General features: G+C 44.3%; 1 protein-coding gene across 5 annotated transcripts in view; it reads left to right on the top strand.

Annotated features, from left to right (window-relative positions):
- The window catches only part of PHF2 (PHD finger protein 2), a 227,324-nt gene that overhangs the window by 191,286 nt on the left and 19,520 nt on the right, over positions 1–16,518 (top strand). For 4 of the 5 annotated variants that reach the window (XM_066596503.1, XM_066596502.1, XM_066596501.1 and 1 more), the window contains exons 18-19: positions 2,385–2,653; positions 13,784–13,879. In XM_066596503.1, the coding sequence (XP_066452600.1) occupies positions 2,385–2,653; positions 13,784–13,879 (365 nt within the window). The remainder of the gene's footprint in view (positions 1–2,384; positions 2,654–13,783; positions 13,880–16,518) is intronic. The other variant, XM_066596505.1, reaches the window with a different exon arrangement.

Here is a 16,518-nt window from a genome sequence, read left to right as displayed (position 1 = left end):
GGTGGTGACCGCAGACAATTCCTCTCTGCTTATCCCTCCTGATTCCTCTCTAGCGTTGGGTTTTGTATTGTCCTCGTCACTACTGGAAGCAGTAGGCGGTACCTGCAGCCAAATCTGGTTGTACAGGTAGTCCTGCTCCTCCTTGATGGTTTACTGTGTCTCCCAGCACTGTCTCAAGAGCATGGAGCAGATACCAGGACATGGGCCATTACATGAGGGGAGCAGGTCAGGTCTATAGAATGGCTTTAACCCAATGTCAGAACTGGTATATTCTCCATTGTACAAGGAGGAACCGGAGGAGCGCTGCCAGAACCCTACAAAATGACCTCCAATAGGTTACTGGTCTACATGTTTCTGACCAAACTGTCAAAAACAGACTCCATGAGGGTGGTATTTGTGGCCAACATACTATAACGGGATCCATGAAGCTTGATTGGCATTCACCAGAATTGGCTATTGGCACCCTGTGCTCTTCATAGTGACATACATCTGCAGGAGGATATGAACAAATAACAGAAGGCTTTTAATAAGTGCATTAGGGCTATACGGCATTGGGTTACGATAACATATGCTAAAATGCATTGAGGTTTCAGCTATGAGTAATGTCCTTCATTACACAGATTAAAATGCAGACAGTATTGAATTTAATAGTAAATTGCCGGGCTTCCTGCACACAGATATGAATTTCCATCTTTATTCAGTAATGGGCATTTTGACTAAATGATCTGGCCTGTTCTTATATGTGGTGGTTAATTGCGCAGAGCTCTAGATATACCCAGCAGCAGTTCTTCCTGCAGGTTTGATGGTCTATTTCACCTACAATTACCTCTGGGGAGGAGTAAGAGGAGATCATACACAGGAACAAGCTGCAGAATTCTTGGCAGATTTCACAAGTGATGTGCTGATTTCTTCCCATTTCTATCAATAGGTTAAATAAGGACACTGCATTGAGAAAATGAATATTCTCATTTGGCGGGTGACCTATGGGAAGGTTGCGTTGGCTAGGGGTCTATGAGCTGGGACCAGCGCCTGTTTGCTAGAATGGGGCACATGCCTTTAGCTAAGGGACTTCCATATCACAGAACTATGTTGATGGCGCTTCCATTTATTTCATTGTGACCGCAATCCTGCATTTCATCGGAAACATCATCAACACAATTGAGAGATGCAGAAACAGGCAAGCTAAAGAGGCTGAGCGGTGCCGTCCGAACACCAATAAGTAAATGCAAAATATGGTGTTCGTGGCGACACGTACCGATATGTCAGAGCCAAGCCAGACATACAACTAGTTGAGCAAAGTGAACACCAAAAACAAAAATATCATAATACCAAACCGTTAATTTATTAAAGACCTACATAATATACATATCCCAAACAACATAAGGAGACTAGAAGAAAACCAGGGATCCATTGGATGGGGAATTAAAGGTCACAGCAGAACAAAAAGATCTATAGGTCCCAGAGACTCTGATTGGGTATTCCTATATAAAAATGTGTCATGTAAAAATTACAGTACAAAAAATCACGTATCAATAAATAATAAAGTGAACTAAGTACAAGCAAAGTCATGCTGAAAAGATGTACCAAACTCCGCCGCACGTTTCATTTCCTTTTTCAAGCAAAGCTTTCTAACTTTTTTCTACTGTGAAAAGTCTTGGGAAACGGTGGCAGCAGCATGCTTTGTTGATGAATCCAGCATATGTTCTGCCGAAGGGGAGGCTGGTGCACCGCTCATATGGTCCGCTCATACGGTTCGCGAAAAAGTATTAAAGTGGATCTGTTGGCTCTATGTAAGCACAGCGTACTACAGCTACCGGTCCGTATCCTCGTAGCCAAAAGAAGCCCACAAATCTGTGCCTTTTGGCTAATATGAGTGCTGAAAGAATACAGTAGACTGATAGCTATGAGTCCGGTCAATGATTGACATATTGCTATGTATATGTGCATCTATGGCAGCTTGCCAATCACTATATGCAGGGGGGGGGGGGGGTTCCCTCATAAATACACCAGACTCATAACAGTCTGCTGTATTTTGGGTTGTTTTGGCTCTTAGGACTACGGACCTGTATCTGCTGTAATCTGCCGGCAACGTGCTGCTCTTCTATTTGTACATCTACGTCCAACCACTTGGGTGCATCCTGTGTTTTCGACTATCTGTTCTATGTTCTTGCTGGTAGACGGTTATTCACATGGAGATCCGTGGTCAGTAATGAGCAATAGATCCCCAGACCGTAATACACTATAATATTAACAATTTGCAGGGCCCGAATTTTCCATTGGGCCTAAGAGGCACGTGCAGGCGAGGACGCACGGTAGGAGAAAGGGGATCGGCAAGGTAATTGTTGTGCTGTGTTGTAACTGAACTTTACTTTTTTGCTCCACAGTCAGCCACCTGCCTCCCCAAGCACACAAGAAGCAATACAGGGCATGTTGTCGATGGCTAACTTGCCTTCTGACTCCTGTCTACAGACGTCGTGGAATACAAACCAGTCTAAAAATAATTCCATATCAGCCCAAAACTCTAAGAAATCAGGCAACAACAAGTGTACGAGCAAGCGAGTCAGCAAGAAGGCCACCAAGAACAACATCACAGTGGACGACTACGAGGAGGAGCAGGACAACCTGGGCGCGTGCTTTAAAGACTCCGACTTTGGTAAGATGCATCAGTGGAATCCGTACACCCTGCATGAGTGTATTGTCACCTCGCCATTTGTTGACAGCGCAAAATAGTTCTTTTTTTAAAAAAAAAAATACATCAGATTTGGAGGAAGTCGATCTAGGTTACACACATTAAAAGACAAGCCAATCGCCACGGGTCTGCTTCAGAAACCCCTGATGATTTGCTGTCCTGTCCGGAATCGCTATAGATAACTGGACATGTGACCTGTAGCGCGACATGCAGTAGTACATGGCGGTTCTTACAATTGTATGGCTGTCTATGTAACAATTAGGGCTCCTTCACGTGGCACGTGTCAGCTGCCAGCTTTCCACAGCGGAAAAGCTGCTGCAAATGCGCTTTGAATCTGCACTTAAATGGTTTGGGATTTTGGTACTGTTTTACGGAAATGTTGCGCATTTTAACCCTTCTATTTCAAGAGATGAAACCCACAGACATGCTGAGTATTTAGAATCTGCAGCGTTTTCCCAAAACATTGTGGATTTGGTGCAGAAGTTTTCCGCAGCATGTGAAGGGGATCTCCCCATAGCCGGTACTGGCGAATTACCTCTGCAGCAGAAATTCTGCAGTATTTCCGTCCTGTGTGAAGGCGGCCTTATGGCTCATGCACATGACCTTACGGGTAAAATGCTGCGGGTGTCCCACAGCGTTTTACCTGTCCATGGGGTGCCAGCTCTGACGGCAGAGACCGCCTATGGCAGCGAGTGTACTGCGCATGACCGCTTACCCCATGCAAGCAGTCATGCACAGTGTGACTGCCTTTTTTTTTTAAATTCCCTGCTCTGTTTTATAGTGAGGTTATGTATGAATGTATTGCGTATGGATGGCGTTGCATACGCTCCCCATAGAAAGGAATAGGCCTCACGATGCGTGGTACGCCGAGAAATCAAGCATGCTGCGATCTATTTCTCGTACGTATCTACATGCTAATGTGAATGGATCAATGGAGGTCCATTTATTTTACATGTCATGCGGCCGCAGATCGCATGCGTAATACGCAATGAAAATATGTGCGTGAGCCCTTTATCGGAATGGTTGGATCTTTCATAGTAAGAGACGCTCGGTCTTAGGCCAGGCTCTCATGGGCGGATTCCAATTGCGAAATCGGCTTCCACGTGGAAGATCCATGGCAAAACGTAGACATCGAAAAGCATGTGCTTAACACTCATGGATACGAATTGTGTATTCCGCGAGTGGAAGAAGAGTCGCAGCATGCTTTATTTTGCTAAGGATTCTGCATGGAATTGAAGTCAAAGGAGGCCGTCCGACCAGCAGCCCATATGCGACTAACATTGCGTATGGGCTGTAGGTATCTGTATCCTCACTAGGCAGTGGCACGGGAAATGCAAACAAAAAAAAAATACTGTACTGCGTATGACTGATGGAGTGCCGCCACAGTCATCCGCAGTACAGAAAAATAAGGTACCCAGGGTCACCGGCCGGGTTCATAGCCAGAATCTGCTGTGGACCTCCTGCATTCAGATTCCGATCCGCTTGTGTGAGCGCGGCCTCAATGTCTCTTTGCTCTGGGGACCCAAGTAATATATATCTATAGCATACAAAGGCCCAGTAGAACAATTGGAAAGGTATAGTATTCGTAAGACAACCCTTTTATATACTTTCTACATGAAGTACAAGTTAAGATCCAGGTATATCATATTTGATTTAAATCGGAGTATATCATTGGGATTGCTGTCCATAGACTATAGGGGAGGAGAGAAGTGGCGCTGTGACGTTTGCCCATGTGATACTATATAAAGCTTCTTTCTATCAGCTGATGAACAAAAGCATCCAATTCTTTCTAAACACCTTCAGACACTTTATTGCAATGTGGCACGCTCCTTGTGATCTGTGACAGTTGGCAAGTATCCTGCGACACAAGGGAAGGTTGTGAGAAGCTGCCGGCGTTTTCGAAATGGGATCAAATTGTCGCAGTATCTGAAAACGAGACCGTATTATTCTAAATTTTATCATCTGATCGAAGAGACAAAGTGTTCATATAAAGGATGTACACGGCAAAAAAACACACTGCGCCAAATATATCTGTCAGAAGTCAAACTAAGGCCGGGCTCACATGACTATATTTCGCAGGCTGCGATATATACGTGCGTGGCACGCAGTCAGTACGTAATGACATTGCCTGCTGGCTGCGTGTTGCCCATTGCCATGTACTATCTTGGTGTGTATGCATCATAATTAGAGATGAGCGAGCCTACTCGGCCACGCCCCTTTTTCGCCCGAGCGCTGCGATTTTCCAGTTCTTCCGTACTCGGGCGAAAAGATTCGGGGGGGGGGGGGTGTGCCGTGGGTGAGTGGGGGGTTGCAGCGGGGAGAGGGAGAGAGAGGGCTCCCCCCTGTTCCGCGCTGCTACCCCCCGCCCCGACACGCCTCCCCCGGCACCCCCCGAATCTTTTCACCCGAGTACGGAAGTACTCGAAAATCGCGGTGCTCGATCGAGTAATTACTCAAAACGAGTAGGTTCGCTCATCTCTAATCATAATACATGCCAAAATAGGACATGCTGAGGTTTTTTTTCTTGCACGCACAACCCGTGTGAGCAGTAACATGGCCACCTATGGGAGATTGGTACAGTGTATTCCACGCACAAAGCACGCATGCGGAATACGCTATACTGACATGCTCGCGTGAGCCCGACCCAAAGCTAAGAGTAGTTTCTGGAAGTTTTTTGAGCTGTTCCTCTTTTATTCATCCTGGAAATGTCTAAATAAATTGACATTTGTGCGTTAGCAATCTCCTTGTCAATAGCATGTTTTCCCACAGTATGTAGTCTCCAGCTACCAGCAATGATTGGACAGCGGCAGATTGTTTAGGGACACATACCATTGGCAAAGGAAATGGTAACACCCCTTTGTCCAGGAGGCATAACAGAGCAACAGAAATACAAGTAGTTTTTAAGGAGAGCAGGAATGTCCTCTTTAGGATGCCAGGCACCTCTGAGCGGTATGTCACACAGTAGGGACCCCATGACCCCTCCACTGAGATGTACCGGAAACCAGCTACGTCTTTTCACAGCGATGGCGCACTTCTGCCATGTATGCGGCTGCCAGAGATCGCCCTACAGGTGAACACTGAGGTTTCTGCATTGGCCCCTGGTTGTTCCCGTTCTCCCCTTGTACTGACGTGCAGAGAAGTAATATCATTTAGGTTGTTTAATGTTGTGAACTCAATTTCTTTCTCGCATTGAAATGACTGTAGGAGACGGCGGATCCGGGCTCAGCGTTAGGCAATAGCTCTCCTTTAATTTAAAGCTCCATTTGCGGTTGAAATCAGAAACAGCCGGCGGTCTGGTGTAAATAGATTTCAGGTTCGCCTCGAGTGGCGAGCGCAGGCCAGCCAGAGATATCTGGTTTCCAGCCTTCAGTGCAGTATCTTTGTAGAACATCAAGCGCGCCCTCCCGTTATAAATGACTGCCCATACATATTATCAGAGGTTTACGGCAGCTGACGCATTTCCTGCCTTCCTGCCTGTGCGTTGTATGGAAATAATCCGCAGAAGCAACGGCAGACAAGTACATGCATTATAAGGTGGTCTTCTTTGTACTGCCGAGTTCCAGGATATGGAAGGCACCCCACTCATTCTGGTTTTTGTTTCCAGTTTTTACCTGAAATGCACTTAGTACGTCCAGATATCACTACAAAAGTTTTTTCTCTCCTGATATGTCTGTTTAATAGTAAATACTTGTATCCCCGTCACATAACAGTGCTGTTGAAAATCTTCTTAGAACTTTCCTTTGTTTTGTCACTCTGTTATCACTACTGGAAATGCATGAATAAATTGACAACTGTCTGTAACCCTTGCCCCTATCAACATGTCCGCACACACTCTGGCGTGGCCCAATCAGTGCTGATAGTGTCAGATTGTGACAACACCCAGTTGTCAGATTATTCATACATTTCCAGAAGGAGTAACAGAGCAACAGAACAATGGAAAGTTTGGACATTTGCAACAACATTGTTCTATCATGAACAATGCAAGTATGTACTAAAGTAGACATAGCAGGAGAGGGATACACAAGTCATTCCTAGTGTTACCTACCCATCTACATGTAGGTCTCTTTTTCTTTCTCACATCTTCCCTTTAGTGTATTTCATTAGGGCTAGATAGAATTTAATGTCTCTTCTCACAGGATCCTTCATGTGCTATACTGTAGACTACCTCTCCATGCTGAAGAGTCTGGTTTTAGCTCCTTAACAATTAACCATTAACTGTAGACGTGGAGTCTCAGACCCCTCCCAATTCTAGAGTTGCATACCCCCTGCTTCCCCCCCACCCCACCTCGTTCTTTATTATGTAAAATTACTAAAATATAAAAGAAAAGTTTATTACTTCTACATGTTTTTTAATTATTTATGACCCTCTGATCCCTGCCATTCCAATCCCAGAAGCTCCTGCAGTGGTCATGTGTCACTCATCAGTTACGTGACTACTGCAGCCAATCACTGCTTCAGTGGTCATGCTGTCATGTACAGAGTGGTTGGTGGCAGAGCTCATATGAATGATTAATGGCAGGACCGGAGCTGTGTGGTCAGGAGCAGCTATACTGGAGTGGAGAGACATTTAAGTGGTAAGTACTGGATAGTTTTTTTCCCTGCCCAATACCTATTTATTTTTTAACCCATTTAGGACCAAGTACTGTAAATTTACGGCACTTGGCCGTGGGCTTTAAAGCCAACCGATTGTAAAAATATGGCGCGTGTTTTAAAGCCCCTGCTTCTGCAATCAAGCAGGAGCATGTCGGGTTGTCAGCTGTTAGTAACAGCTGATAACCTGGAGGAGAAGGCAGGAGGGGGTTTTTAACTCTTCTGCCTTCTCCTTTCCCAAGTACACAGTGCTCAATGAGCGCTACGTACTAACAAGTGAAAGTGGAAGTATAACTCCCACTACAAGAGTCGGCAGTCACATGACCTTTGGGATTCCCTGCTACAGCAGAGCTGCAGGGTCATAGCTAACCCTGATCAACTCTGCCAGTGACTATTGTCACTACTGGGATGTTTCCCCTGTAGCTAGGGCTCCTATGGATGAGGATCCTATAGATGCCCCAGCTGCAGTAGAAAAGTGTCAAATTAAAAAAAAAAAACGTGAATGGTCCCCAAAGATCCTATATGACATCATGGGGGACATGGATGGTAAAAAAAAATTACAGAATAAAATAAAAATATATACATAAGAAAGAAAATAACTCAAAGCTGATGCCAACCAAAACCATACATATTATATTAGCGTAAATATACTAATTTAAAAAAAAATTCCTACTGCATATTTCCTGCGTTTTTACGCTATTCCATCAACTTTAATCGGCGATTTACGTTCGTAATTATGGACGCAAATACCATTTGCTGCGGTTTTGTTTTTGATCGGTTCATGTAAAAAAATAGTTCGTAAGCATACCCCAATGCAAATGAATAGTGCGGTGCGCTGTCTGTAGTACGGCCTTAAAGTATACGGGCAGGAAATGTGGCCGTGAGAATGGGCCTTGAGTGAAGTCCCAATAAAGGATATTGGGTGCGCTTACCGCAGAGTGAAGTTTCATATGTGGTCTTAGCCTGGCTATGGGTGCTCAGAGTGGCAGCTGAATACAGAGGAAGGCGGGCAGCAGGTTCTAAACAAGTAGACGTCCACCATTTTTAAGGGCAATGTCTTAAAGTGATTTTATATTTCAAAAACCGTAAAACTTTCCCCCCCCCCCCGTGCCGCCTCTTCTCCTCACGTGAGCATCCCATATACAGAACTAGAGCTGCAGTCTCCGGGAGCATGGGACTACAGTAGGTCTCACACGCAGGGTAAGGCTGACAATAGTCTTCAGCTGCTCTCCCATACAATGTAGATCAGTGAAAAACTAACCGTTTTACATGCCTGTGCGATTCATTTTTGTACAAAAAAAGCGCTTCGGATTCACATCCGTTTTTCATCATGGGAAAAAATTGCTTGTACTTCCAGTAGAAAAAGGGTTTTTAAAACAGACCGCACTCACACGCAACACGGATTTCACGCAAATGCGTTTTTTCACATTCCCATAAAAAATAATGGCTTATTCTAGAAGAAGAATTACACAAATATAGTATGAACGCATATTTTCCTATTGCTCGTGTGAATTAACCCGTACAAATGAATGGGTTCTTTTACCGTGCGAGTTCTGTCCATCTCAGAAGTGGACAGCCGTCGCACAGGAAAATCGCCATTGTGAATACAGCCATGATGTAAGGCCACAGAATGGAAGATGGCATTACAGGCTGGTATGTAAGCTGAAGCCAGTAGGACACAACAGCCATAGCAGTGGTATACTTACTGTGTACTGAACCTGTATATAGCTACCCGTCACATATATGTGTATATAATCCGCATTAGTGGAAGAGGTAGTATATGTGGGATAATGTACCCCTTCCTATAAACCATAGGGGTGTCAGATGTTCCCTAATAACACAGGGCAGCGGGCTAACTATCTGGTAAAGCATTGTGCTCATCTTCTAAAGTGATGGCATATAGCTTGGATCTTTATGATCGGTGGGGGTCAGACCTCTTAATAATAAAGCTGCAGCTCAGTCAGCGGGGGCCGACCGCAGTCCCTTGCACAGCCGGGTGGCCAGGAGCGCAGCTGTGCAGGCAAACCTTTGAAGGAGTTACGGCACAAAGTGAATGCTGCTCCTTTATTGTCGGTGGAGGTACCAGATGTAAGACCCCCACTGATCATAATGTGCAGGCGTATCCTTGTGACCTCGTTCATGTCTTGTCTCTTATAACGTGCACCACAGCTGCTGAAGAAGAGAAAGTGCTCTCAAATGCTGAATGAATAACAGGAACAGTTTCCTATTACTAATAAAGGTCTAAAGCAGATGAGGGGAGCAGGAAAGTGCCAGACGAACTGTCTGCCCCCATACAGTGTTCACCAGAGCTTGCCGTTTCCTATACAATGCCAGGTATGGTGTGGCTATCCTTTTAAGTGCCAGCCAGCCACAGTGTGTCCATCCACTATGAAGTACCAGCCACAAAGTGTCCATCTGCTACAAAGTACCAGCTACAATGTGTCCATCTGCTATAAAGTGCAAGCCACCATAGTTTCACATGATTAGGGCGGAGGGGGGGGTGTAGATATGGACAGTCAAAACTTCCCCCTAAAGGCCTATTCAGACACAACGATTATCGCTCAAAAGTCGCTCATTTAAACGGCAATATTATCGCTGTATGATCGCTCAAACAGCAGTTTGAGTGACAGTTTTGGACGTTCACTTTGCATAAGTGTGTAAATAAAGGCTCACGCTGTATGCAGAAGTCAAGCAGGACTGCTATCTTCTGCACACAGCTGTTGTCTTCTCGGAGCACTCAGCTAGTATACAGCTGAGCGCTCCGAGCAGGCTACGCAGAGCACAGCTGGACCGCTGTCTTCTGCATACAGCTGTTGTCTTCTCAGAGTGCTCAGCTGGTATATAGCTGAGCGCTCCGAGCGGTGTATGCAGAACACAGCTGAAGCGCTGTCTTCTGCAAACTCCTGCTGTGTTTTCGGAGCGCTCAGCTGGTATCCAGCTGAGTGCTACGAGCGGGGTATGCAGAACACAGCTGAAGCGCTATCTTCTGCAAACTCCTGCTGTGTTTTCGGAGCACTCAGCTGGTATCCAGCTGAGTGCTCTGAGCTGGGTTTGCAGAACATAGCTTGAGCGCTGTCTTCTGCCTACTCCTGCGGTATTCACTGACTGCTCAGCTGGTATACAGCTGAGCGCTCCGAGCGGGTATACAGAAGCCAGTTGGACTGCTAGTCTTCTGCCTACTCCTGCTGTGTTCTTCAAGCAGGATACGAGCTGAAACAATAGTATCATTGGTATCCCACTGAGAACTCTGTGCGCGACACTGATAAGGCTGATCGTTCTTTTTTAGCATGCTGAAAGACAATGATGAGCGAATTGTTAACGAAAACTGCATGATGTCCGTGCGTTTAGACCCAATGATTCTCTCTCAAAAGACAGCTTTGAGCGAATTTTGAGCGAGAATCGTTGCGTCTAAATGGGTCCTAAGTGCTGCTGTTAGCCTCACATTCACCCTATTGAGTCTATTGAGGATTATTCATTGTCTGCAGTCGGTGTCACCATTTCCAACTTCTGTGTCATTGTTTTTCTTACTGTTTGTATTGTTTTTGCTTTAGACGACTCATTTCCATTACATAACTATGTTTTATAGGCAGACCAAGCAGTTGGGGTATAATTAGGGCCAAGTTAGGCTCCGATCACTTACTTCATTTCACCTCTCCTGCATGCCTTCTTCCAGGTAGCGCTTGCTGAGATATACATAAACGTTTATAGCCACCTATTCCATTTTATGTGCATTGAAATACCTATGGTGGAGTGTACATGTCCTATCCATTACCATTAATTTCATGTGTTTTTTTATTTATTAGATGACAATTGGACAGAATGGAGTAGTCTCCGGTTACATTAGTCCCTTTAGACATTCGTTTTCTAGTGTTAGCGAATGAAGCTCATTCACAGTGTAATGAAAAGCTAGACAATTTTCTAATATTTCTGTAGGAATGCTTCGCAGACTTTATGATCACTGCTTGCAGTCATTGAATAGGAACCCTGTTTATTTGCTTCCAGGGGATGATAATCGGATGTGGTCAAGTGATGGAAACACAATAACATGGCTAATTGAGGAGGTGACTTAAGGGATATTCCAGGACTTACGCTCCTTTTACACGGCACGGTTATTGTAGTAATTGCTCGTTAGATCGAGCGGTTTGCACGATAATTGTGCAGTGTGAAAGCATGCAGTGAAAGAGCGATCTTCCACGCACACCTAAAGATCATCCTTGTTCTGCCGCTGCATCCTTCTGTGTAAACAGGTCGTTGTTCATCTATGTACAACTGTCTGTTTACTGTGAATGGGGTCGGCCGGGCTGGAACGATTCCTATCCCGCTCTGCCTCCATTCACTGAGCGATGGTCGCTCCTGTGTAAAAGCACAGAAACAATCATCATTGGGAAAGCTGTCCGGCATTGAAGTGCCCTACAGTCGTCCTGTGTGGTAAGGGCTTTGTTTTTAATTATTTTCTATTGCTGAGCATCAGGGACCACCTCTCAGATCTCTGCCGATCAGCTGATTCCCATAGCACATAGCCCATTAAATCCAATGGGAGCTGCGCCTACAGTACCAATCTGGGCTGCTGCACTGTGGTAGCCATGCATTTGTGTAATCATCAGATATGCTTTCATCCTCCTTAAGTAGGTTTCCATTCAATGTCTACAAGCAGAGGTATTGACAATTGAGAATTGATGTATACAATATATTAGAAAACTGGAGTACGTTTCATTATACATCTAATGTGCTTTATTTACTGAAATTGAAGGACATTTTTAAAGGTGTTTTCTGAGTTCTTAAAGGGGCTATCCCACTAAAAGCATTTAACACTTGTGCACATGATTGCTGTGAATGTGACTGCCGTAACATCCAGGCATCACAAGAACACACCTCATTTCCCCTAGTAAGTGGAGCGACGGTGCCCATCCGTGACCACAGCTGAGTTAACGGGGCAGAAATCGCCCTATAAGCTGGATGTATTAAGTTTAAAGTGACCCTTTGGTCACAGGACAAAATTCTGTCCCGGAACAGAAGGGGGAGCAAGTATATTACCTGCCGATGTACTTCTCTGCAGCCATTCCATCCACCAGTTCAGACCCAATTTTCAGCTGTCCAGGCTGGCCACAGCAATTTTCTAACTATCGAGTGCATACTTTACTCTTCTCTCCGATTGGCCAATGCTGATCACATGAGCCATTCAGAGAGCATGTACAGTGCATTGGCCATCTAACACTTCCAGTAGACTTTGAAGGAACTGGTAGTTTGAGGATTGCGTCAGTCATCTTGGATGGCCAAAAATACGGCCCAGAACTTGTGGATTGGAGAATCAGACCGGAAAAACCACTACAGAAACCGGAGGGTCGCTTTAAGCACTAAAATAACGGCACTTGTCAGTCTGTATGGTCAACTGGAGCGCTCAGGTGATTGTCCATACTGAAGGCATCGCTGCTGTGATCATGTGACTACGGACTACATATCGTCATATAGGATTATTAACTAACCAGGCTAACAGTATAAGTAATGTAAGAACTGAATATTAAAAATATCACTAATTTAAGCTAATAACTTGGAAAACTCAATATATTCATTATATACATAAAGAACCCCCCCCTAGTATAATGATATCTTAATCGCTCTCTGTACCTGTAGGAACGAGATAGTAATAACTTGTAGATTTAAATCCCCAACGGACCTGTCAGCAGAACACAGACTGCTGTTTATGGCAGCCTGTACGCTGATTGCTGACATAGGCTGTCTAAAACCAGTCTGCATGCTGACATGCCTGTAGTGTAAGTATCGGGAAATGAGAATTCTCCATAGCGCTGCCGTGTAAGGCCGGGCTGACACGGACCGAATCTAATTGCAGAAACTGCGATTGCTGTCCATGCGGAAGATCCACGTTAAACACGGACATTGAAAGGCACGCATTTTCGATTTTTCATTCACACTCGCGGATATGAATTGCGCAATGACGAGCAGAAGAAAAATCACAGCCTGCTCTACGTTCGGACGGCCCCCATTGAAGTCAATGGATGCGAGTGTTCCGCTGCCCATATGCAATTATCATTGCGCATGAGCGGCAGAAACGCTCGCAACTTCAGAGGAAAATATATAGAATAGTTGGGGCGAAAGAGAGATCTTTCATCCGCGCAGACAATAGGCTATGCATATGTGTACATTCGTGCAGAAAAACGCACACATCCGTGATCATTTGCACTTATTTTCTGCAAATGATCACGGGAAATCCGATCTGTCCGTGTGAGCCCGGCCTGACTAGGAGTGTTTTCATTTTTATGACCACGTCATATTAGTAAATTGCTATTCACACCGTTCCCTAATCTATTTTTTTTATAGCGGTAGCAAAATTGGACCGTCTCTTTAAATAGATAAGTGCAATATATTTCCCCGTTGATTTTCTGTCTCCACTCAGCCTGTGTCCTTAGAGCACCCAGATGAATTGCTCACCATTTGTATTGGAGATTGTGCAGTACGCTCCAGTAACACTGATCTCTGTTTGTGTAGTTTACCCATCTCTCGAGTCAGACGAAGATAATCCTGTGTTCAAATCTCGATCACGGAAGAGAAAATGTTCTGATGATGCTCCATATAGCCCCACAGGTGAGCATGCATCTCTGTAACGCACCTGCTCTATAGGCGCCCACTACTATGTCTTTGTATAAAGCACAGCAGTGTTTTTTCAGTTTACCCAAGACACCAAAACGCAACTGACACGAATTGCACTCTAGTGATTTTATTCTAACTAAATACAAAAAAAAAGACATTAAAAATATAAACCTTTTAGTTTTTTAAAACTTTTTTTAAACTTTAGGGTCTTTTTTTTTAACTTTTTAAAAAAATACTTTTATTTTTGTCATTTTTGTCAACACACCCATTACCATCAAAATCATCACATAATTCATTGGTGCAGTGGATTGTGTAATACTAAACATCAACAATCTCCTCACAGCTACGATATAAATAATGGATGATGATGATGATGGCAATAATAACTGAAAAAATGCTGCTGGAGGTCGGGATGGGCAGGATTGTTGGCAATGGATTTACTTAAAGGGGTTTTCAGAGTTTTTGAAAATCTAGAAGAGTATTTATATATGTGTGTGTGTCTGTGTGTGAATGCTCACCAGAGGATGCAGCCATAGTTCAGAAGTAATCATTGTTCATTATCTTGTGCTACTTTGTTTGGATGCTCCCAGTGCTTACTCTGGGTGGGATTACTAATGTAAATCACAGTTAGCAGGATTCCTCTACCCTCTCATAGACATTGTGTAATTTTATAGATGCTTGCATGCCCTTCTTTGCAATTTGTAAGGTAGTGCTGTAATTACTCACTCACTGGGCACCCTACTATCTGCTGCCCAGCCTGAGAAACACGATCTATTCAGGGAGAGGAGGGGACTCACAGAGCAGTGAGGATGAGATGCATGTAGTATGTTAGGTCAGGGAGGAAAGATAGCCATGTGTTTAGAATAAAAACACTAGGAGTGCGGTCCTATGACTACATGAGACAAGTTTAGGGTGCTTTTACATAAGACAACCTGTCAGGCGCAGATGCCCGACAACTCGTCCCAGCTATGATCGTTCCTGTGCCTTTACACAAGAACGATCATCACTGAGTGAACTGAAACACAGATGAACGACGGCCTGTTTATACGTGTGGACCGCTGTTCAGTTTTTCTGCATGCATAAACTGAACAGCGAACAATAATCAAATGAATTATCATTTGTCATTCAGTTGGTGCATCCATATAAACTAAGGGCCCATTTACACACACACAGATAATCTTTCAAAGGCTTAAAAGATCAGCTATCACTTTGCATAAAGTACTAATAGGCACTTATTACTATTAGTACTTTATCAGCTTCATTTGCATGCAAATGAGATTCTGGGAGCTGTTGCAGAACTCAGCAGGAGGTCTGAGCTCTGTAATTAGCTCCATTGTTTAGCCACTGGCTGCTAAGAGAAAACAATGTGATCTCTAGCTCCCTGTGGAGAATTCAACACCATGGACAGCAGACACAGCATGTGGTCCTGCTAATCAGCTGTTCTGCCAAATAATGGTTTTCAAGCACAACTGAAAACCGTTGTTCGGCAGAAAACTGAAAGATGGGCACATTTAAAAACGATTATTGCTCAAAACACTGCTTTTGAGTGATAATCGTTGTGTCTAAATGGGCCTTAACTAAAATCATTCAGTTTCTTGCTAGATCTCGTCAGTCAGAACGAGTATCGGGCTGCATAAATTGACCCTTAGGCTCTTTTCAGACTGCTTTCGGCCACCCGGCATCATTTCCATTTCAGCTTTTCATCTTCAATGCAGAAAACTGCATGGGAACAAAATGCAGGAGGGAACTGGGATGGAAGCATAGGGATGGGTATGTATGATGGAGACCTCTTTGGTCTCGGTTTCACATAGCTTGCATCCCTTTCAGTCTGTTCAACTGGATAGAAAAGCACCTTCCAGTTGCATACAAGAGAGAAACCAGGACGAAACCAGCTCTGGACTGCCAAATCATAGTCTGAAAATAGCCTTAGGGTGTATTTATATGGGCGGTTTCTGTGCGTTGCGAGATGCACAGAAATTGCATGTGAATAAAACCCATTATTTTAAATGCAAACCAGAAACCAGCTCCTCTGCAGTGGCTCCCATGCAAGGACTGGCTGGAAACCACAACTAATGTACAGGAAAATGGAGAAGGCCCACGTTGGGTTAAAAGCTTTACAGTCTTTATTAAATGATCCAGGCAGACCTTGAGGAACAAAGGACATGTGCCGTCTTACATGTTTCAGGCAAGCATGTTGCCCTTACTCATGTCCGTCTAGATTCTTTAATGAAGACTGAAAGCTTTTAACCCAACACTGGACTTTCTCCATTTTCCTTTTTTACTACTAGAGTAAAATGCGATATTGAAGCCCGTAAAAATTGCAAGTGCAGCACATCGCACTCCCTAAAAAATGACGGGTTTGCAAGTGTGAAAACAGTCCGAGTTTTTCAGACCAATATTGCACTCACCCGTGTGAATTCGGCCTTACACAGACATTTCTACTATTGACAGTACGTTATAGAGTTTTTACAGATCAGACAGCCCCTTTAATATTTGCTGGAGAGTAGATGTATGGAATAGTTCTAAAGTACAAGTTAGACAAGTATCTGCACATGCTCAAGTATCCGGATATACTCTGTTACTGACCCTCCTCCCAAATCATTGGCTCCTTACGATGAGCATTTGAGGGGTTG

The sequence above is a fragment of the Eleutherodactylus coqui genome, chromosome 3 (assembly GCF_035609145.1).
Source record: "Eleutherodactylus coqui strain aEleCoq1 chromosome 3, aEleCoq1.hap1, whole genome shotgun sequence".
NCBI lineage: Eukaryota > Metazoa > Chordata > Amphibia > Anura > Eleutherodactylidae > Eleutherodactylus > Eleutherodactylus coqui.
Note: the sequence above shows the minus strand (reverse complement) of the source record. Positions and strands in the feature narration are given on the sequence as shown.